The sequence below is a fragment of the Anarrhichthys ocellatus genome, unplaced genomic scaffold, assembly GCF_004355925.1.
Source record: "Anarrhichthys ocellatus isolate YVR2014 unplaced genomic scaffold, GSC_Weel_1.0 scaffold10, whole genome shotgun sequence".
NCBI classification, from domain to species: domain Eukaryota; kingdom Metazoa; phylum Chordata; class Actinopteri; order Perciformes; family Anarhichadidae; genus Anarrhichthys; species Anarrhichthys ocellatus.
The window spans coordinates 9,189,053-9,213,576 of record NW_022280040.1 but is presented as its reverse complement, the minus strand read 5'-3'; the positions used below and the strand labels follow the sequence as shown (position 1 = coordinate 9,213,576).

Here is a 24,524-nt window from a genome sequence, read left to right as displayed (position 1 = left end):
AAATAGAGTGAGTGGATTATCAATTAAAAATGCACATTGAAATGAAATACTGAAACTTTAATGCTAAATTCATGAGGAATATAAGCTCATCAAATATTAATGTGCAACCAGAAGGACATTCTAACACTATTTCAATCACAGTCTCAGACATTTATGCTTCTCATAGTTTAATCACATCCAATAAAAGCCGTCTCTTTAATTGAGGTCCCTTTAGAGACAATGTTGTGGTAAAAAAAAAGTATTTGTTTGTATTCCTGCAGAATTTCGGATGGATAAATGTCTATGTTATGTAACTTTCTTGCAGCAATTAGAAACAAAACACGAATGTGCTGCTGCACTGATGCCTTAATAATGGTACAGGAACACTTAGTGGGTTAAATGCAATGCAACAGGATTCAATTGTACAGCTGCAGCAGAAGTAACAACACTGAGTCAATAGCGAGGATGTTTTGAAATGATGTTTAAGACACCAGCGGACATCAAAAGTCATGAACGCAACGGCGAAGAAGTCGCAATAAAGTGGAACTGCTTTTAATAAGGTTCAGATTTGAACTAAATCCTTGAGACTGACTTATAATTAGCATATTCAGTTTACTGCAGCAGCGCTGAGGAGAAGCTCTTATGTAGTCTATATTTCACGATAAGAACTTGACGTCTTTTCATTGGCTTGTTCAGTTAATTACATCTACAAAAAGTGTTGTACAATCCCTATTAAACACTGCGAGCAAATGACTTACTTTGGTTTTCTCTGAGATGTACTTAATGTTAATTAATACCTTGGTCTCCAGTTTGACTCTTTATATTGCAGGTGTGTGACCCAACGTGCTGCACTGCTAATTAAAGTAAGGTGGCAGCTCGGTAAAGTCAATTACCCTGGAATCCCAAATGAACGTCTGCGGTGTTGCTTGATGTGATCGGCAGAGAGCAACGGGCGGGAAAAGGGCTTGTCCTTCAAAAAGAAAGCAGCCTCAAAGAATCAAATCCAGCTTTGAACGACATATCACTGTGTTATTTCTGTTTTCTAACTCACTGTCACTCACGAGTTTCAGTTCTGCTGGTGACTTGTCTGCATTTGAATGAACCGTTTTCACCGTCCCCGATGTAAAAGGCGTAAAGCAGAACTAGTGTTTCCACTCGAGTACTACTTGAGAGCATAATTATAGCAACACCTCTGTTTGCCACACCTGCTTATTCGACAAAATCAAGAAAATAGGTGCATGCCAGTAGCTCTGTGGTGGTTTGAGCTAAATGCTAACCGAAGCATGCTAACATCCTCACAATGTTAAAAAGCTGACAGTTAGCAGGTATATGTTAACTATATTTACCATCATATGTTAGCATGTTACCATGCTAAGATTTGCTAATAGGAACTGAAAAACCTTTTGGATAAACTCTTTCGCATCATTATTAAAAGTAGAGCAACGGACCACACGCAAACCCTCTGGATCAAGATACTACGCAAAAGCCAAAAGTTCTTTGAGACATTTCACTAAAAACACAATAAATGTCAACCTCATGGTGGCACCAGAGGAAAAAGTCATAAGGGCCCATCTAGTGGGAACTATAAATGTCCGTAAAAAGGTTTGTGAACAGTGAACAGTCATTGAGCCACAACGCAAGAGTGGCTAACAACTCCTTGATGGGGGGTTTGTATTACAAAGACTATTGTATTGACAATAGATCTGTACGGATACATATTATGGTTCAAGTATGGAACTATTTTTGAATAAATTGGCTTGTCTGAATCTGAAGAAAAGCAAGTTGTTTAATTGAAGCATTTTTAAATGTTTGTGAAATAAAGCCACCAAACCTTAATGAATGTTGTCGTTCTTGATGTATGAAAAGGAAAAGGAACAGCCCACCTACCGTTCACAGCACCATCCACTTGTGGCTCAAAACTACATTAGCAGCCTTCTCCAACAACTCAGCCTGTGTTTACCGTCAAGACTGGTGATGTATGACACCGAAAGGTCTTCTCAACAGCCAATCAATCAGCTGCGAACTAACGACGGCCACTCTGGGCCACAGCCCTATTTGGCTGATGACAGATGCTATGTGGTCCGAACGCGGCAGCCGAGAACACAATAACCACCTTATCGAGGTTGTGTCGCGATCCGAGTCTACAAACAGCAAGTCTCTGATGTTGACAAATGGACAAGGGGCGGCAGTGATGGATGCTCCTGGGGGGGGCTCTGTTTAAATACACATTCCTGGAAAGTCAGGAATTAACTGACTGATTGTGCCAACCTGCCTAAGCCGTCCACTCACTCCTGCCTCATCATTTCAGTGCTAACGCTAAGCTAGCGGCAGACATAATGAACTTCCTGGAAGCGCTTTTGCCCAATTTCAACTTCAACCTTAATCAACGCCGCATTATTTTGTCACTGATAATAGATCTGTAATTACTTGAAACAGAATCATGGCTTCTGGGTGTTGATTGCAGATAAAACAATAAATAATTGCTATTGTCAAATCTCCAATTAACCTTGTGATATTTGCGTCTGGCATTTATATTGAGATTGCTTCAATGCAGCCGAGAGGTGGACTGACTGACTCAGAAAGGTCTCCGATACTTATTTACATGCGTATCCTCGTTAAAATAGCCTCCATAGGCTGAGAAGAGAAAGGAAACGGATAGGAATCAAAAAGTCAATGAAGTGGAAGCTCTGAAAAGTGAATGATACTCCTCTGATCCTCCAAAGTGAGGGGATGAGTTGAAAATGGAAGTGCTGCTGGTCTGACTGCCACTAACTAAATGTTGCACAGATTGAAGTCAATTTCTGTTTTCTTTCCTTCATTTTATTTGAGAAGCACAAACCAAAGCAAAGTCTGTCCAAAGCTTTTAGTTTCCGCAGAGAAAACAGTCGCATCCTCGAGTGCTCTGCAGCTGTACGGCTTTTTAATTGAGATATTTGGAGACCTAAAGCGTTAAATCCCTGTCAACACCACTGGGTCTGAGAGGTATCGCGCACATTACATGAAAATCTCGTGTGTTTTTGGTGAAGTTAGAAATCACAGCCAGGCAGAGTGGAACAGTGTGTTCTGAGAAAAGGCTTAAAACGCTCAAATAAGATAACTTCGGCAAATCAAATATATGATTATTTTAACCAAGTATATTGTATATCTGCACCCACATGCATAAAACACGGTCCCCATTTGGTTTTTAAGCTCATGCATGCACACATCCACATCCATAAAATGTGTCCCAACACACCCATTTGTGGAGAAAATGGAATATTAAAAAAGAAAAGTATTTTCCGATTTATATCCAGCTCCACTCTCCCAGAACATATTCTGTCATTGCACATGGCCAAAGCCATCCATCAGTATTGCATTAATGCTTATATCAAACCCTTATATGCAGCAAGCCCCCAGTGCAAAGAATAGCCAGGGGAACAAGTGTAATGGGATGTTTCAAAAACAAAAGTTGTCCAGTGCTGGAGCACCCCCATGGCTTGCTTTGATTAAATACTTTTACGTTTCCGTGTGGGCGGCAGTGTAACATTTTATGCGGGACAAATCTGGTATACTACAAGATGGAGGACGCCTGCTCACAAAATAAGACCAACATCGGCCCAGAGTGAGGCGAGGTCGAGGATGGATAAGTGATTGCTGTGGCGTTGACACAGAGCAACACCAAAAGGTCTGGGATTCACACTCTGACACTCTGCTTCCTAGCAGGTGGCGCGTCGTAGGACTGTGTGCGCCTCAATTTTCCCCACTCCTACTTGTCTGACAGATGATGGCGAGCATCGGGATATTGGGAAGAAGAAAAAAAAAAAAAAAAAAGTAATTACTTTTCCATCTCTCCTCCTGCTCCCTCTCCCTGCGAGTACTCTATGTGAGGTCTTTACATAAATACAGCTCGGACACATCATCCTGACGGAGAGCGGCTGCATCAGGATGCAGTTTCTCCTCTGTGCCGGATTACGGCACTTTTGTTTTTTTGCCAGGTGTGACTCTCCAGCCTTCTCACCACTCAGCCGTGAAATGTCAACAGAGCCAGATTCCACAACCGTGCCGCTGACGTCTGTGCTGGTGAATGAGTTTCCGTCCTTATTAGGGGTGCTCTCTATGCACGGTTTACCCTCTCTGCTGGAGAGCGAGACCGACTTTACATTTTTAGATGCGTGTGTGATACTTCTCGGTACGTACGTGCTAAAGCTTCTGATAGATTGCAGATATGCAACCAAAGCACTGGATGTACAGTGAAAAGCCTGAATTCCACACACATTTATAAACCGCTCTTTAGGTTTCACAGTTCTATTTTTCTCCCTGAGCTAGTGACATAGTCTCAACAGGTGTCGCGTGGACATCACCTTGTTTTTTTTAATGGGCTCCATAGTCATGGCAACAGCAGGTGCTTCATGCATTAAATGGGGTTCGTTGAGGATGGCTTTGAGTCAGTGTTTTATGTTTTACATGCTTTAAAAACTGAGCTGACTGTGAAAAGCTTTTTGAAATAATCTTCAAGCCTTCTTTTAAGACAAAAAAAAAATCTCATAAATGGAAAAGATAAATGACTTTAGTAAGCAGCACAAATCCAAACCCCCCAAAAAAAGACATAAAAGCAAAGCAATCAAAAGAAATCTAACATGCTCTTTGAGAAGACGACAAGTGGCTGATTCAGCACCCCTTCAAGGACTAACACTTCCTGCTACACCCGGGATAATAGCTCGCCTCCAAACAGCACCTGCTAACACATTTAGGGCGCCACTAAAAGGCCGGCGTACTATAAGACATTTCAGCACCAGGTAAAAAAGGACAGCTCCCGATACTGATCCAGGCGCCATCAAAAGCTTCACTGTGCTGAAATAGATTTCAGCACCACTTAATGGACAGCTCCAACAGTGCATTTCAGCGCCACATCCTGAACTCCTTTCACCGAGAAGAGTGGGCACGGAGAGAAAAACACCAGCACAATGGGCTTTTTCCCTCTGTGCACATGATGGTGAGTGCAGAAGCCAGGAGGAAATTATCTTGAAGAGGCATCACATGTCATTAGGCTCCTATCATTATTATAAATTGACACGGCTGGGAAGAATTCCTTCTTGTATGACAGCTGTTAATAATGAAACACCATCATTCTTTATTGCAGAGCTATTTTATATTCTACAGGCTGACAGGTTCACTAATGGTAATAAAATATATGTTTTCAACTTATCTGTTTGCTTCTGTATTACTGCAATTGGAGTTCACGTCACAAATATCTCAAATGGAGGTATTTCTGGCAATTGTGTGGGGTATGGGCAACCTCAACCAAACCAAAACGAACCTCTAAAGGGACATTCACTGCCTGAGGCAGAGGTTTACAACCTGGGGGTCAGGACCCTTAAAATGTGCCACAAGACCGATTTTAAAGGTCACACAATGATAAACTGGAATGGGGAGCAGAACAAAACATATCTCTTATGTTAATATTTTCGAATATTTGGATTGTTGTACCTCTGAAAAAGTCTAAATAAAACTACAACACTGATATTTACAACCAGTGATGAGGGGTCGCAAGTAAACATTTCTTCATTTTAATGGAACACAAGTCAAATAGCTAAGCGACACTTTTTGCTTGCATCGCAATTTATTTGTTGTTCAGCATTTGTGATGAAAAACAAAAAAGTGGTTTCGCATTAACGTAATATAATGGGGTTCAGAGAAAGCATAAACAAAGAAAACAACACACCCTGCTTCCTAATTATGTGCTGCTGGGTCCGGCGTCATGGCAGTGTGCTCCATTAAAGTGTATTCAATAAACAGTAAGCCACAAAACTGAACGCTTCAGCAGTTTTGCTTTTCTCCGTCTGAAATGAGAAATAGAACTGTGACTCCAAATTGTGTAAGCATCTCTTTTATTCCACAGAGGCATTAAGATAACACCCAGTTTCTCCAAAATGAGTCATGGGCTCAATGGTTAAGAGTGACTGATGTTTAACTGCAATCATGCTGTGTCTCATTATGGCCCTATGTTTGAAGATGTGGCTCAAATAAATAGACAAATACATTAAAACAGCAAATGTAAAAAAAATCAAGAGTTTTTACTACGAGAAGTGTATTATCCACAACTGCAGTAGTTGAGCTGGAGCGTGATGCTCTCTCAGTCTCCTCACCGTGATGAATCACAACTCGGGGGAACATTTGTCACAGCGGGCCACATGTCCTTTCATCACACCAGGTCTCCCCCCCCCACCCCACCCCCATAGGTCTCCCGCTTGCCTCCCCATTCCTTCAACCTCCATGGTAGTTTCATTCCTCACAGAAAAGCTTTGTTGTGAATTTGTCACTGCCGGAGCTTCCAGGCTGCGTTAGCCATGCCCTTGGGTTTCTAATAGGGTCAGCAGTGCACGCTGGCGCCGAGATAGAAGTGGAGCTCGGAGGGGTCGCTCTCTAACCCCGCACAGAAGAAGAATAGACGGTTAGGTGGCAAAGCTTCTGACAGGTAGGACACTGGTGCGCCACGCGGAAGATTTGAATACGGAGACTTTATGGACATACGCCACACTGAAGTGATGTTTAGTGTGCGCCAGCACTGTAGAGAGACGAATAAAAAGGGGACTACAATGGATCTTGAAGATGAGGGGGACTTGGCGATGCCCAGGGAGGGAAACACTGTAATTGGAACTTCTTTTATATACGCTGGTATCCATAGTCTACTTGACACATCCCTCCGAGAAGCACAACCTACAAAAGCCACCCTCACCGAAATATACTGTATGCGCCTTGTTATTTCACTCCAGAATAACACAGCAGAGGCATCACGGGGGAAGTCGGGATCCAAAAGTAAAGTTGGCACTCAGGTTTCCGTCTGCGTCCCAAAAGGTAAGAGTCAAAACAGATCGGTACCTTCACATTGAGAAGTAAATCACTTTGTCTGGAGCTTTGAAGATAGAACAAATCGGCCTTGATCACAAGCCGATTCAAGCGGTAATTATAGAAGTAAAAGTGTTCCAGATATGCAGCGTTCACCCGTGGAGTATTCTTTGGTATGAGGATGAGGTGAGGATGATTTGAAATATTAAAGGCGAGATTGCAAGCAGGGGGATACTTCCTCGAAGCAGGCAATAAAATAACTCATTAAAACTTCTCGTCTCCAAAGACAGAAGATAAGCAAACTGGGTGAGGAGGGCGGATTCTGACAAAGACAAACCAAATAACCTCGACGGCAGTGATTCCTTATCAAAATAATTCCTTTTATCAAGCTTTTTCTGATTCAACGTCAAAGCCCCCTGCATATCAGTAACGACATGGATTTCAATAACAAGAATGTCTTTTCTGGATGGGGTTGGTAAAGTGCATATGGATTTGTGTGCACAGGCATTCTCAAAATGACATCTATGGAGAGGTCTGTACTGTATGAATAGCCCGCTGACATATTGACCCCGACTGCATTCCAGTAACGACCAACGCACAGACTTACTAAAAGACAAATTCAGGTTCAGTCAAGAAATGAAAATGAATACAAATGGTGACGGCTTTACATTCAGACATTAAGAGTGACATCCATTTGAAATATTGAAATAGGATGTCTGCGTGCGTTTGATGTATGTTATTTTGTTAAGCCAAAACTTGGTTGCAAAAGAGTGGATTGGGCTGCAGTTACACATACCAATACAGCTGCATGTGGAGAATGTCTTGTACATACGGCACGCTGCTTCTGAAGGTCTTTTTAAACTCAAAGCATAACTGTGACTGTATGGTTAAATGAGAGTTATATAAAGTGATATTACTGTAGATGAGGAAGTATGGTTTTAATTAGTTATTTGTGTTAAAACCCATTGAACATCAAAGATGAAGTTCAAAGTCAGTCTTTCTTTATGCGTTACCACCTTTATGGCCTGCTACGTACATCTGTAGAGCTGGGTTTATACTTGACGTGTGTCTTAATATGTCGTTCACTGTCATATATGACCCTTTATTGATATAAAGTGATGGTGTGATGTGCCTATATTCACACGAGACATACCCGAGAGGATCAAGGCAGCAATATATATATATATATATATATATATATATATTATCTGTATTCTTTTTTTTAAAGACATGTTCGAGCATAAAATTGAACAGACCAAATGATGTCTGAACACACGTTTAGCTGCTGCTACTGCCTGCTGGATAAGATCAGTGTGAAGTCCTGTTTGCTCTGATGATTAATTGCTGTATAGTTGCCCAATATAATTGAACACAACGAGCTGCTTTGTTTGCAGCAGGAGAGAACACAGGGGAGGTGGTAGAGGAGAGAGCAACTCTGACTGCCAGGAGCCAGTTCTCTGCCTCTCTCTCTCTCTCTCTCTCTGGCAGTACTCGTCCTCCTATCAAGCAACAGGCCAGCTGCTCGATTGCCTGAGGTGGACGACTTGACCTTCCACTGTTCCCCAGTCAGGGACACAAGCTGCGGAAGGATTTCCGATTGGCCGGGGGTAAAAAAAAAAAACCCTGCCTAACTAATATACTTGAAGCGGATTCGTGAGCAAATGCACTCTGCGACAAATATCGAGCCTGGCAGGCAGGGCTCTGCAGAGCGAAGGGTGAGTCGGTTAAGGACAAGAACAAAGTGTGACATCGGGAGACAGAAGAACAAATGAAAGACTGACGGCGAGAGGGAACAAGAAAGGAAGCTTATGGTAGCAAGTGTAGTGTTATCAGGGTCTTATACAGTAATGCTAAATGCAGTGAATTCATGGGCAGACATTTTATTAGGATAAAAAGGTAGTTTATGTTCCAGCATAAGGCCCATAAATATATGAACCAGTGCGTTTAAGGACAATAAACGACACAAAGGTAAAAACACAACATGGCCAAAAGTTTATGGATATATGTGATTGTTGAACATCGCATGCGAGAGCTATTGGTATTCATATTCTGCTCCACACTTCAGGCTATCCACAATATTTTGGAACCTGGCAGTAGGAATTTGCCACAGGAGCATTAGTGATGTTGGCCGTGGATGTCTGCCTGGAGGGCAGTTCTGTTCATCCTAAAGGTGTTGGATGGGGTTGAGGTCAGGTCTCTGTGCAGACCTTTCAAGTTCTCCCACACCAACCTGGGGAAAGCATTCCATTGGCATAGTATGCTATGCTGTAGCTTTAAGATTTCCATTGACTGGAACTAAAGGGCCAAGCCCAGACCCACACCACACAAATATGTGGACAAGAGCATACGTTTCACTTGTAGATGGAGAAGTTGGTAGAAGTATGGAATAGAAAACATACTATAAAGAAAGAGAAAAAGCAATCCAGAGCTGCAGAAACAAGGAATAGACGCACAGAGCGCAAGCATTGCAAGCAAAGATGAACCTCCCAAACGTGAAAGGTGAAGGTTAAATATTCTCTCTTTCACTTCTGGAATACAAGACGCAGCTCAAAAACATCACTTTTTAGCAGCAGCAACCAGGTCCAATGAGAACCAGAGAGAAAACCAAAGAAAATGCTGCATTCGTGAAAAATCGATGAGCGATCATACTCCTAACCGTTGTATCCTTATGGATTTAAGTGCTCGCAGTATACACATTCTCGTTTTTACAAAGGAAATAGAAGATAACCCTCTACATTTATAGCAGTTCCTCTGTCCAGTAGCAAAGTACCAAGAGTATGTACTTATGTAATACAATTTTTTAGGTAAAAATAGAAAAGAATAAAAATCTGCGATTAGTTTGAAGCATGTTTTCTGTCAGTTCTTGCGGTGTGTGCTTGAAGACAGAATGACACGGTACGTTTCACATCACAGTCTGGCAGGTCTGAGCTTTCAGAAGGAAAAACAAAAACATTATGGCCATAAATCATAAACTCATATTTGAAAAGTAGAATGACAACTTCGGCTACATTTGGACAGCTCTGCCAGCTGTCTGCTGAGAATGACAGCGCGGAAATACCAATGTACTGCTCGTGTCAGTGAGCAAGGTGTACTTCTGGGTGGGGTGCACTCAGACTGTCAAATCAAAGCCAAATCAAAACAGCGCATGGTCGGTTGATCAAAGTGTCAATGAAGACCTGTGAGACTCCGCCGCTTCCCGTTGAGCAGAGATACAAGCTGTTAGAGTGAAGACACGTGCATCTGGGGAGGACAGCAAAGCTTTCAGACAAATGCTTTCCACCTACGATACAGAATGATGGCTGGGGAGGAGATGAGAGAGATTAGGCTCTTCTTGTGTATTATTTATCACATGAAGAGTTCAGATTCTATGCTGCTGTGCTTTCATTAAATCATGCTCATACACTCTTTAGCTATCGCTTTCTCTCTTCGGGAGAATGATTTGGTCTGCGATTTAGTGAAATATGAACTACTGTGAGTGTGCAGTGTTAGCATCACTCCTGCTGCGGAATTAACATTCAAATAAATCCGGATTTAATGCCTCACCTGATGCCCTATCTTGTAAATCCAAAGGGAGAGCAGCTAGAGGAAGATAAGCTGATTTTGTTCCAGGCCCGACCTAGAAGGAGGTCTGACGTAGTGAAATATGCATGGGTGGATTTATAAACGCGCCTACAAGGGGTCAGGAGGCCTCATTAGGAAGAGACAATTTATTGATGAAAAGACAATTGAATGACAGCAGAAAGATGCGAAATTACTACACACTAAGTCAAAACCACAACAAAGACAGTCAAAGGGACCTCAAAGAGATTCAACGTGATTAAACCAGGAGAATTACAAACAACTTCAAAGAAACGAAAACGACTAAAGAGATGCAAACAACTAAAAACTGGCATAAAAACTACTACAGACGCAAAACATCCTGAAACAGATGAATAAAAGAGACACAAATCAACCACAAAGAGACTGAAAACAAATACAAAAAGAACACCAAACCACTCAGAACATCTACAAACCGTCGTAGAAGAACTACAAAAGACAAGAGAGAACCACAACAAACTCAAATCTAATACAAAAAGACACGAAACAAACACAAACAAGATGCACACCAACTACAAGAAGACACAACATGACTTCAGACAGATGCAAGACCAACACAAAGAGACCCAAAACAAATAGAAAAAGACTAAAAATAACTACAAAAAAACAACTAAAAAGGGACTTAAAATAACTACACACAGAAAACCAAAAGGACCACAAACAGATACAAACCGATTACCATACACGAAGAACAGCATCTCTGAGAGTTTTTTGTGTCTCTGAGTCTGAGAGTTTGAGTTCACCTGCAAAATGAGACACAAACCGACTACAAGGTACGTAGGAGGCGTGGGGGGCCTTTTACATATCTGTGCCCAAGGGCCCATTGCCTCATAATCCGCCCATGGCATACCCATTTATATCACAGAGAAAGAAATACTTTCATGTTCTGACATAATAGCCAGACACACTACTGATCCCTGGCTGGAAAGACTTCCTCCTTGATCGCTCTGACAACGACAACTTATCATTCATGCAATTATGAAGATGCCAATAGGCAGCTGTGATACTGTAATCAAGAAAAGATTTTTGCAACCGAAGCCCAAGTGTTGGTTGAAATAACCGGCCAGGGTTTGCGGGTTGATTCAGTGACACAGCTGAGACAGGAAGTCCACCTCCCACTAACCCTTCCCATCAAATGGATGCAAAGCTTCAGCGGGAGAGCAGTAATTAGTAGCCAGTGGTGCCAGAGAGTGTGATCGCATCATGGCGCTGCTGGGAGGCGTTTGGCCCATTCTACATATTGTACCCTAGACGCCCAGGCTGCAGCTGTGCTGGAGGATCAGAGAGGAAAAAGATTTTTTAGAGTAAACAGAGGTAGTGGATTAGCTCTCAGATGACATCTGGTGCTTTGTTGTTCACAGTTCTCTGTATAGAGAGGAGGTAAAGAAAAGCATCCGCCTTAGTGCTAGTGCAATAATGTAACATGCGGATTTAGGCATAAAGCAAACAATAAAGTCAAAAGAAATCATACGGGAAATCTTTCCATCATTGCTGTTGAACCAGCGTGATCGACATGAAAGAGAGCGTCATATCTCAATCTTCTTTTTACCGCAGAAGCATTCAACATACGCCATTTGGGTCGCTGCATCCTGTTATCATCGTGGCGAGTGTTCGGGATTGGCAGCCCTCCCTCTGAACCATGTCTGTTTGATTCGGCTCGTCTGAGGTCACCGTGTTATCACCTCTCGCCAGTTTCATCACCAGGCCATTACAGCTGTCGGCCTTCCCAAATTCTGCTGTTATCTGTCGCAGTACAGTCAGCAGCCAGGACCCTAACACCTTTAGTACATGTACACACACACACACACATGCTCACACTGGGGGGGTTAGACAGCTATAGCAGTTTAACAGCATTTGAGGGCTTTTATTGAATATAAATAAATGGGGCCTGATGAACCCAGCAATGCTTAACTAGTCTAGAAACATATATTCTTAGCTCTTCAAATGTCTTTTTTCATACATGTACGTGGGGCTGTTTGAAAAAGGTGACGTCACACACTACCATGCATCAATCAGCATTTAAACTTAAATCTGACGACAGTTGTTGAGGATAGTATAATCTATATGGGGATATAACCATAGACTGCATATCAGAGGTAGACGTAGTGGTCGTGACCTCCTCCATCGGTCGATCTACTGCTGTTTTGAAGCCTCGAGTTTTTTTGTCCGTCGCCATCTTGTTTTTCTGCAATCATTGAACAGAAGTGACCACATTTGGACTGCGGAGGAGTGACGTAGTGGTAGCGTTAGCAACCTGTCAATCACAGTAAGTCTGCCCTAAAGCATCCCCTGCTTTATGGTCTGTTTGACTCTAAATGGAGCATAATTTACATAATGAACATCATGCTGTATTGAAGAAGACTTGAAACTAGAGATTGAGACCATAAACATATGTTTACAGTTTACTGAGGTAATAAATCAAGAGAGAAGTAGAGTCATTTTCTCATAGACTTCTATACAATCTGACTTCTCTTTGAAAAGGGAGCAAGCTTAAAACTTCTCTTAACCAGCTATTAAGCCATCTGCGGGTTATAAAGAAACAAATGTTGGTGGATTATTCCTTTAAGTGTTCCCAATTTATGCAGTGACATAAAAACACGTGCACAGCTTGCAGTCAGAAGTACCTCTCAGAGTGAGCCCAAATTAGTCCAAAACAAAGCCCTACAGAGGTTCGATCTGTGCCAAACACCCACTCCACTCCACAGGATGCTGACATTTGATGGCAGATGTAGAGCCAGAGGACTCAAAACCACAGCCGGCTACACCAAGTATGTTGTGGCTTTGTAGAGTTCAGGACAGGCAGGGTGCTATTTACCAGCCTCTGCTGAAGTCTCTTTCATTATACTGCTCCTATTAAAGCGCCGTGTTGCCATTTTTAACTAGACACTTTGGAGCATCATTCCCCCTGTCCCACAATATGTTCCCTAACTTTCTACAGCTTGTCTCATTTTCATACAACGAAATGTTCCATTAGCATGGCAAAAAAAAAGAAAGAGGCTTTGTCATCTAAACCATTATGACATAAATATTTGATTACAACATAAAAGGTTTCTTTTGTGAGTCAGCCTGGCCATGCATACAGAGAGGAGATCTGAGTCTCAGTGTGGCAGTACACCACAATGGGTCAAACTATTTTAGATCGGCATAAAACCAACGTATTCTTTGGTGCTTATTAAATATTAACAACGCTGCTGCTAAATCTTATAATCTACACTGATTACTGCGGTGTAGAACCTTGAAATCTGTGCAAGTCCACAATGCCTAATGAGAGCAGAACAGCAGAATTGGGAAGTATTCATCAATTTCTGAGGTCCATATCTTGCGCTGTGTGTGTGTGTGTGTGTGTGTGTGTGTATATGTGTGTGTTGAATGACTACACGATGAAACACAATACACACTCCCAAGAACATCTCATATCTAAGATGTACACTCAGTGAAGCAAATTTCCTTTTCTGAAATGAACCACGCACGGATCAACACGCAACGATCAAAGGCATTTATTAGTCAACGGAGGGCGAACACTCATTATTAGCACGGCGCGTTCACAGAGAATCTCATTGGTGCTTTGACAAAAAGGAGAACAAACCATTTGAGTGTAGACATCTTGAAGGAAGATTCAGTTGCTTAACAACATGAATGTTATATTTAGAGCTTTGTCCAACAAACATCATTGCTCAAACATTCCCACACGAAGACTTATTATTAGAAAACTTAGTAAGAAAACAACGGTAAGTGATAATGAAGGGGACCTTTACAATAATCACTCAAACTGATCTTGAAAACATACTTTCCTGGTTTAACTTTAGTCAATGCAGAACTATACATGTACTTAGAATTGCGCAATGCAACAGATGATGGTATTTTTTAAATGCTAAAAATAAGAGGGCTGGAGATATCAGCCACAGCATAATGTTAGCTCACTGAATCCATTACACTCCCTGTTTGTATCCCCCAAAGATTTATGGGAACTCAGGACTGACAAAATCAATTTATATCAACTACCATTTTTCATGCTGTACAATCAATGTTATTCAAAAGGAAAGCCCACAGACAGAAACATGACACGCACGTACTAAATGACACCGACATCGGCTTGGTGTAAATGTCCCTATTACCTGCAGTTTGTGTAAATACACACCGAGGCATGGTGCACGCCGCCTGAATGACTCTTGCCTGCTCTCCTTAAAGGTTGAAGGAGTTGCCCTCTAATAAATTTCTCTGCAGTGACCAGAGTCTCCTGTTCATGAATAATAAAAAGGGTTGCGTTGATCCCATTCTTCCCTCAGACATCCTCATCATCTGACATTTCACACTGCAATATCACTCTCAATAAAGCACAGCAGCCGTCTCAGACCTGCACACTGCACAAAGTGTCACCTCCAAGTGAGTTTTCACTGTGGTGTCACTTAGAGGCTAAGTGACTTTGCATTCATTTGCTTTTAAGAATTGAGTCTTCATGTTCGGCAGCTTTATAAAGTCTGTGTCTGCAAGAACAGATACATGCCCAGAGGAAGGACCCGCTCACACCGAGATGCATCGATAAAGGGCGGCGGCTTCTTCAGAAACATCTTGGCAAAGCACTTCTGGCTAAACAGCGCGGTGCACCTGTGGAGCACGACTGCGTGTGCAACAGGCCGATCAAATGTGATTGACAGGAAGAGAATGTATTCAAGCAGATGCAATGTATGGTTATTGTTAGCTTGAATTACATACTTAATCATCATTAAATACCGCTAATATCAATCGTCCTTCTGCATTTGCCATTGTCCAACTGTTCCCCATACGGCTCTGCAGACCGTAAACTCATGTTTACTTAAATCAAGAGAGAAGTAGAGTCATTTTCTCATAGACTTCCATACATTCATGCCTTCTTTTCGCAATCGGAGGAGTTGCCCCCTGCTGGTCAGTAGAGAGAATGCAAGTATTAAGACACTTCCGCATTGGCTTTACTCTGCAGAACCGGAGGTTGCCACCTGTTCCTACCACACAAAACAGGAAGGAAGTGGCAAAGTAGTAAAGCCCGCCTCTTGCTGTATTTGTTTGGCTGCTTGGGCCACGTCTAACATTGATAAGTGGTGCGACTTCACACCTCTTGCTGAAAAGTTGAGGATATTTTAAGCTTCATGGACATCTAAAAAAACATTAGAAAAGCATGACGCGGAGGAGGTCTGCCTCCTCATTATAGCTCCATCAATACCCCCAGACACAGTCGTATGGGTTGGGTTTCTTTATCTGACCACATCTTCAGAGTGAGGTTGAAAACAGTGTGTATAAATACTGTATGAGGCTATAAAGCACCTTGTCTAAATGGGTCATAAATTACCTGTACACATTAATTCTCAGAGCCATATCAGCTGAGTTATGGCCTGTACCTCAAAACAGGTGAAAGGACAACACCCTATAACCCTGGTAGCAAAAAAGAAAGAGATGGATGTTTTAGATATACTGGTGGGAAAGGATTCTGGGTTCTGTCCTGGTTGGTAACAGTGTATCATGTGTTTTGTGGTCTTGGAATGCGGCAGGAATGCGGCGTACTGGGGTAGTTGCTACAAGCCATCTGGTTCTTGTCTAACCAAAGTGAGAGCTATAAGCCACTGTACCCAGAAGCTTTGGGTAGTGACCGAAAGCGGCCAGAATGAGCTTCCTTCATAGGGTGGCTGGGCTCAGCCTGAGAGACGGGGTGAGGAGCTCAGACATCCGGAGTGAGCTTGGAGTAGAACTGCTGCTCCTCGTGTCAAAAAATCCCAAAATTGGTTGATGGATTGCTATAGATTTTGGTCCAGACCTCTCTGGATGACTTGTAATCTCGTTGACGATCCTCTGACTTCACATTCAGCTCCAACACTCGGTCAAAAACCCATTTAGTCCAATACTTTGGTTACTGACCAAATACCTGCAAAACTAATGGCATCAGCCTCTGCTGTTTTTTAGTACACCATATGATCCGCCAATTGATTTTAATTAAGACCTTTAAAGTAGTCCATTAAACATAAAATACATGAAATAAAATGAATTAAAAAACAACCATTTTCTCCTGCTCTGAGAAAAAGGAGAAAACCAAAGTCACACTGAAATGGTATTTGCTCCAGATTCCCTGCAATCAGACACACAATAACTTCCTGTCAGCTCCACAGCTCCAGCAACAGATTGAGAGAGTTATGAAGAACGAGAGCTGGAGAGGAAAGAGGAGGGAGTGGGAGGAATTGATAAATGAGGGAAAATGTTTTGTTTCATGAGCTGATGAAAAAAAGAGAAGACAAAAGGTACAAGGCAGACTACTCTGCACTCTGCTATAGCCAAATTACAGAGAGCAGCAATGCATAACATGCACACATCCGGGGAGAAAAATGGCGAAAAAACAAGTTGGAATTGCAAATCAGTATATCTTGGATCATCTACTGAATACAATGTTTATCTGAGGGAATATTAGTCCCCGTCCTGATTAAAACTGGCTGCAAAAACTATATTTCTAGAGCTGAAGTATATATCAAGGTATTTTATTTCTATTTTAGCCAAGAGGAGAGGGGTGGTTTCACAGACTGGTAACCTTTTCTTTGAATCCAAATATTCTGACCCCGAGTCAAGCAATGATTTCAAATGTGTCTCACACTCACAGTATACGAAAAACTGTCACCAGAGGTGGGCTGGTCTCCTGTAAAGAGATGGAGAGTGGTGGGGCGGGTCTGAGCACTGATGCTACATTTAACTGAGCTGCATGCTGGTTGGTTGCATTTATATCTGGTTTCTCTACCAGTTGTCCCCAGCCCCTCCCGCTCTTACATTCTCCATCTACACCAAACCCAGAGACATTGTAAATCATTCAGCATGTCTGGGACTGGACTTTTTGAACTCTGGAGTGTTTATACCGCTGTGCTGTACTTCAGGTAATCGGGGTAGTAGGAGCGCACAATAACTGCTCCAAGACAAGCCCAAGTGCAGCCCTAATTTCTCCTCCAAAGGGCTGAAAGCATACTCAAAAATCAAATACAAAGTGGAAAATTCACTCAAAAAGGTGCCAAGCAGAGCAAAACACACAAAGCACAACTTTAAAGATGATGCCAAATTCATTGGAGCCTCCTAAGAAAATGAAACTGCAGTCTAAAAGACAAGCTACACAATATGTTCAATGAATGAGCTACTCGGGTGCTCAAGTGGGTTGAATTAAGGAGACCTTGTTACATTCAATTTGGACAACGAGGGAAAACCCAAACAAGTCAAAAGTTTTCCAGTTCTTGATCGACGTAGATTGGCTGCTGTGAGGACTGAACTTGTGACCTTTCTGCCACCCTGCAGCCCTACACACGTGCTGCATCAACACCGTTTTCTCATGTAGCGTGCTGACATGACAGGGCTACAGCAATGATGATAAAACACGGAGAAGTCGGAAACACGGGACGGAATGAACATTTCAGGGTTTGTCTTCTTCCTTTTCTTCAAGGAGCCATAAGAGAGAAACTGCACATGCAAACTAAACAGCTTTAGACGTAATGATCGGGGGAAAAGCCTGCTTAAAATGTTTAATTTCAATAAATGAGGAACAGAAAACTTTGATGACCCAGGAGTGACTTGCATGCTGCTTCAGCAACTTTGAATATAACAAGATTGTCTTTGACTGATGGGAAGGGGAAGCAGTGGGGGAGGAAACTCAAGGCGCTTTAGTGCAGAAAACTGGACTGACCCGGAAATGGCTTGTATTCGACCTCACTGACCTTATGAACCTCCAAAGGAGACAAAGAGAGCAAGATCCTCACAATAACAAACGCCTTGTGAGACGATACTTGATCCGACAACCGTAGAAAGGCCTCTAGACATCGGCTCACACAGCTTCTGGTGCTGAAGGGGAGATTAATGTGTCGTGACGAGGAAAGGATGTTGTGGTGGATTGACTGAGAAGAGTGCAGAAGTTGTAGTTTTTGTTAAAAAACAGAAGACAGTGTGAATGAGTGGGAGCATCACGGGCAGTTTGAAGTCGTTGCTGAGCTAAGGCCAAGTGCAATCATTGACTGTCCAGTCTGTGAGGAACAGCCAAGTGATGGCTTGAGCTATGTAGTCAAGTGGAAATATGTGGCTTGAAGAACGTCCTATACTTATATGGAGGACATATTGAGAAAATAAAGGTCTGAAATAGTTGCATGTCTAAAAGTAAGAGAGACAACTGGAGATTTAAAGAGGTGGTATTGAATGCTTTAGAGAAAAAGATGTTGTAAAAGGAAACTGGATAAGGTAATCGACTAACACATATTGTGAAATTGCATAAGCGGGAAATGGAAAGTAAAATTTAATAGATGAGGTGTTTGTTTCCCCCACTTTCCCTGTAAAAAATGACCCTCAGAACATTGTACTTTGAGAAATAAAGCAAAATATTTCAACAGTCGGATACTTAAAACAATAAAACAAGTGAAATAATAACATTTAAGCCCTCTGTGGTCTGGGACATGTTTCTTTCCTGGGGCCTAGACGTTCTTAATAAATAATAAATAAAAATGTGTATGAATTCAGTACTGTAAAGCAAAAGCAAGTAATCAATTTCATTTCTTTCAGCTCAACTTTGGCCATTTTAATATGTATGTTGCGGTGATGTCACATGAGATCATAAAAAGTTAAAAGACCAAAAAGACGTGTGTAGCCCAAGACTTCAGGTGTAAAACTAAAAACGAACAGAACAATGTAGACATGCATATTTCACAGCAGAGATCTTTCCAATCATGTTTTTAAATCGGCGAAATGCTATTTTGCAGCTGCCATCAGCGCGGTTTACCTGATAACGAAGCCTGTGATTGGTGAGGAGTTAAGAGTTGCTTGATTAGTCAGCAGCACTAGACACATTTTATTATCTTTCCAAAGTATCCAAAAATAACACAGCATTTCCTTGATGGATTACCAAGTCTCTGGATGGATTGTAAAAACAAGTGACTGAATGGTATCAGAGAATATTATTTAGCAGCATGTGAGGGTATTTGTCTCCTCATTTGGAAAAATGCAATTTTTTTACTGTGGACATCTAAAACTAGCTGAGGAGATCTGAGCTGCAGAGCAGAGCCAGTTGTTGTGCAGAGCCGTCCTGATTGACACTCAACAGAGTGGAGCCAAGTGGGGTGGAGAGCCACTGTACAGATGAAATAGTGGAGAGGAAAGGTCGACAGTATGAGATGGGGAGAGTTTAGTCTGCGCACACATGATGAGTGATGGAGATTAAAGTGAAGGGAAAGCTCGTGGGCATTGGAAGGCAGCGAGATTAAGGTTGGCTGGAGGAAAAGAAAACAGAGCTACGGAGACGACAGGGATCAAGACACACTCCTGATTTAACGCCAGGTTTCATTCTGAGGAGACGCCCAGTCAAGTCGCCCAAACCACACGCATCTGTATTCAGCGCTCGACTTTGAGCAGAAAGAGTCCATCTTTACCCTTTTAAAGCCACCCTCCTGGGGGAATGCAATATTGACTGGCTCGAGCAGGTGCTCCAAACACCCCGTGTAGCATTTTGGTCCTACCGCTACACAGCATCGAGTTTCATTAGGCTCGCCCCTCTCTCGGGATAACCTTTAAAGAAATAAGACAAACTTTGAGGCTGGCTTTTCTCCGAAGGCGAGCCGGATCTGAAGGAGACTTTTCAAAGGGACCAGAAGTTGGTCTTTCACAGGCTCATTAGACTGTTTTGCTAGGAGCAATAAGGACACGTCTTTATTAGCCAGATGAGACAGCTTTATAGACAACAGTGAAGCTTTTTAAATGACATTTTTAAAAGATATTCAAGAAAAATGTGCTTTCTTCTAAACACCAGAAACCTACCCTTCCCCCGTCAAATGATGTAGAAGATGAATAAACCAGGGGCAAACATGTCTCTCTTTAATCTTAATCAAAGCTCCAGTATGCATACATCTGGATAGTTTGCTACATTATGTGCGTCACCGATCGTTCCCAAAGCTTCGAGCAGAGTTCTGACTCTACAATCAATCTCACAAAGCTCTTCAGCAGTGATGCACTTCATATTCTCTAACAGGTTACATGTTCTTCACACTGCATACAGTGGGGTTTTTGTTTTACTTGCTGCCTCACACAAACACACATGCAGCAGCACATACACACATACAACTCACCCTCCACAGTCTCTTGGCCGACTCCACCCTGGAGGGTTTCCTGTGTCGGCCCAGCGGTGTCCCCATCGTGTGATCGAACATCATCATGAAGTCGCAGTACACACTCGCTGCCCGCTCGCCACTCACTGTCCCGAGGACGCTGTAGCTGCTCTGCAAACGAGCCACTGTCTGCTTTGACAGCCCACCAGCCTTTCCCATTTAGGCAGCAGCTGCCACACCCAGAGCCATTACACCGTGTACTTCCCAGAAACTGCATGCAAACACAAACAACCGCCAGGCCCTCTGTCTCCAAACCCTGCTGCACGGGCCGCACATTAACGGGCCCCTAATGGAGGGCGGAAACCGTCACGGCCAAGATCAGCTTTCACTCTCTGCTCGGAGGCAACCCGCGCCAGGAGAGTCCTCCTGAACAGCAACTTAACTTATTCAAATCGCACGAGGCCCTCCTTATTCTTATCGGCGTCACAATACGATTAGACGGATTAAGCTAATAAGCGAGAGGAGTGCCGAGATACAGATGCAGCAGTGGGAGTGTGGGAGGGGTGATGGAGGGGGAACAGATGTAATTCAACACCTCCATATGAGAAGCTGCTGAGGGAACAATCAGTGCTAAACTGTTTATTCAGCCATTTCAGCCACAGCACGGCGGAGGGCACCGACAGGTAAACGGCTGATTTGAGATCAGCCGGCATCATTATTATGATGGAGCATTACAGTTACATGTTTATTATTTATGTTTTCTTATTGAGTGCTTTAACTGTTACAGTAAGAACTATGGCCAATGAGCCACTGTTGAATGCTTTATTTTACATTTTTTAAATAAATGAAAAAATGTATTTGTTATTTGATTTTGGGGATTTTCCCAGGTGAACCTAAAACGTACTGAACCGTGACCCCAAAACGTCAATTATGAACCGTGAATGTTTTGCCTCGTTCCACCTCTTAAATCACTGCATGTACACAGAACATGGACATGACCAAAGGCAAATTAACCAAATCAAGTTTAAGATAAATGAGCAATTTCAGAGGAAAATCAAGTGCATAAAAAAATGACACAAACTCTTTACCAAATCTATTCATACACAAAGTTCACCGTAAAATGTTGCACGGATAAGATACACCATCGCCAAAACTAGTCCTGAAATAATACATAAAACCATCGTGAAAGCAATAACTGGGCTATCAAATCTTTTTTTTTTATTGGGTCCAGATGCAGAAGTGATGATTCATCTCAGTTGAAGCCTCATAATAACAATCTCACCCTCGTCAGGAACAGATCTCTCATAATGGCAGAGCCAATAAAAGATGACAAATCTGCTTTTGATGTCCGCTGCAATCATCATTACGTTGCCCACATGTGTAAGAGATGAGACACTTCACGTTTTCCAAGAGCTTAGAAGATACTTTTACTTTTTGCTGCACACCTGCTGTGTCAAGAGAGGGGTTTGTGTGCAAATTGTTTGGGTGTTTACACATTTGCAATATCTGCCCACTTGGGCGCTACTTGATTGTAGTGAGTAATGAAAACCCCACGCATTCACTCAAAGCAGTGATATGCATCGGCTGCCCACACATGCACAGATGTTTAAAACAATATTGCTTATCATTAAAGCTAAAGCTGCCGATTGAGGAGAGCCTGGATATAATTAATCTACTGCAACCCTGTTGATATGAAAATTTCATTTTTGAATATTTTATCAGAGACGTCCAGCCCAGAGGCTACTTGTGACAACAGTAAAACATACATTAACCAGTTTGCAATAATAATATAAACCCTTTAAGACAACAGCAAATGCACATTCATGCATTTCCTTTCTCTTAAAGCAAAGACAATCATAGAAGTAATAAAGCTTACGCCTGTAACAAAGTCTCTGAAAACTCTGCCACTAAACAAATTACATTGCGTAAAATGTGGTCTTTATAGGCTAACGATGCTCATTTGGGGAATTAGACAATATGTGAGAGAACGTTAACCCACTTCAGAAGCACAGCCTGTAAGCCTAATTCATAAAAAAGCTGTGCGCTAAATTGACTGAGTCAGGATTACAACCATGAATCTAAAGCTTCACATACCTCTGTTTACCAACCAAGCTGCTGCAGCTATAAGATTAGTGTACTAGCAGTTAAATACGAATGCGCTAAGATTGTTTTGGAGGGAAAAACATAGTGTTTAGTTTATTAAAAGATTTATTTAGTGCATATGGTAAAAACTAGCTTATATCTTAGATCTAAATCGTATCTAAAGTTTGCTATTAGTTCATATTAGCTAACATTAGCAACGAGAAGCTAATGATGGACCAATTGAGGCCATAGCAGCAAAATGCCGGTGTTTAAGAAATGGAGAAATAGTGTGTGAATCTAAGTTGTAATGGAAGACTTCTTTGGACTTGGTGCATGTAAATATGATTGAGCACCCAGCTCCTGCATTCCTGAAAAGGTTGTTTTGACGTACAGGACATTATTTATCAGCAGTGTGTATTATTCAGTCCAACAACCACTGTTGCAGCCCCATCCGAGGCCTTGACCGGTCAGCGCAAGGCTGACAAAACAGTGACGGATAAAGCGTGCAGGCTGCATTCTGCAGCTGCTACATGGCTGACAGCCCCTGAAATGGATTACTAATGGATCAGATGGAGCAAAAAAGACAAACTACTGCAGGCGGTGTGGGAACGCTGGGGAGGCCACGCCCGTTACCTGTCCGTTTGACAGGAGAGAGAGAGGAGAAATAAAGATTGGGGCTCAGTGAGAGAGAGGAAAGAGGACAGGAATGGAGGAAAAGTGTGTAAGAGAGGAGAAGAGGAAGGAGAACGAATAGGAAACCCTGAGAAAGTGACACTTTGGACAGACTCGGAGGCAGCGCAGTGCACACTCAGCTTGCCTTGGGGAGGAAATATCCGCTGGGATGGAGGGGAGCCGTTGGGTGTATTTGCCTCCAACCTGCAAACACAGCAATGCCTCTGCGGTACCTCCCCCCCCCCCCCCCTTGAAGCCGGCAAGCACAGACACTGCAGCTGTCAGAAACTGTCATTAATGTCATGTCCGGGCTTCATTTCCTGTCAGATCAAAGGTGACGAGGAGACCACGTCCTCAAGGCCAAACACGGATTCAAAGAGCACTTCTAAGCGAGAGCATGGGAACGTTTTGTACACACACACACACACGGGCCTCCGCGCCCCCCGCCGTGTCTCACGCCGTGCTGCTTTGTAGATTGCGCTGACGCAAGCCAAACGGCCATCACATGGGAGCGTCAGCAGTGTAATGATCCGACTCCTCAGGAACCGAGTTGCACAGAGCTCGTTTACAAATCCTCATCCCCCGGTGTTCTCTGTACCACACAGACGGCACGCTATAACCATTATTATTAACAGTCTCATTTTAAGGACCCAAACCCTCGACAGCAAAGGATTTAAATGCAATATCTCGCATCCAATTTGACCTTTTCAGAGCACTACTCATAGGAGCACAGCAGAACGGCATCCCTCCGTCCCCTAATGGTGCCCATTTGCCCGGATACATTTCTGGATGTGCTTTGCATGAAAGCCGACCATTCTCAAAAGCATAGCATACGTTTTTCTACTCATTTCCAACATTCCAGACATTCAATTTAATTTGCTATAACTCTTTATGGTCATGATCATGTTATTGCCGTGTGGTAATGCCGTTGCCAGAGGGAAACATTCTGCCAACTCTTCAAGGACTCTCCAAAATACTACATTTGAGTCAGCTGCTGATAGGGTTGTGTTCGTGAACCGTGTTGTCGTAAAATAAAACCCTTAACTTAAGACAAACAACAAGCACTCTACCACTAAAATGCAACAACTTAGCAAATGCTTTAAGGCCAACACTGTTATCGTTTTGGACAAAGATTAAAAGAATGAATACAATTCATTAATATTAATGAAACAGCAAAACTAAAGGCAAAATGCACAACAACAATCTACATCATATCAATTTGTGTTCATTACAGAGGTCTAAAAGACTTTTTTCTCTTAGAAAACAAATACAAATTAACTTCTTTCACAAATT

At 42.4% G+C, this 24,524-nt stretch overlaps 1 protein-coding gene across 6 annotated transcripts in view; it reads right to left on the bottom strand.

Annotated features, from left to right (window-relative positions):
• dpp6a (dipeptidyl-peptidase 6a) overlaps positions 1-24,524 on the bottom strand; it is a 176,713-nt gene that overhangs the window by 79,095 nt on the left and 73,094 nt on the right. The window contains exon 1 of one of the 6 annotated variants that reach the window (XM_031849963.1): positions 20,499-24,484. The exons of the other annotated variants lie outside the window; for them this stretch is intronic. Within the exon in view, the coding sequence (XP_031705823.1) occupies positions 20,499-20,696 (198 nt within the window). The 5' untranslated portion in view covers positions 20,697-24,484. Of the gene's footprint in view, positions 1-20,498; positions 24,485-24,524 lie in introns of those variants that run through there. 6 annotated transcript variants of the gene reach the window in all.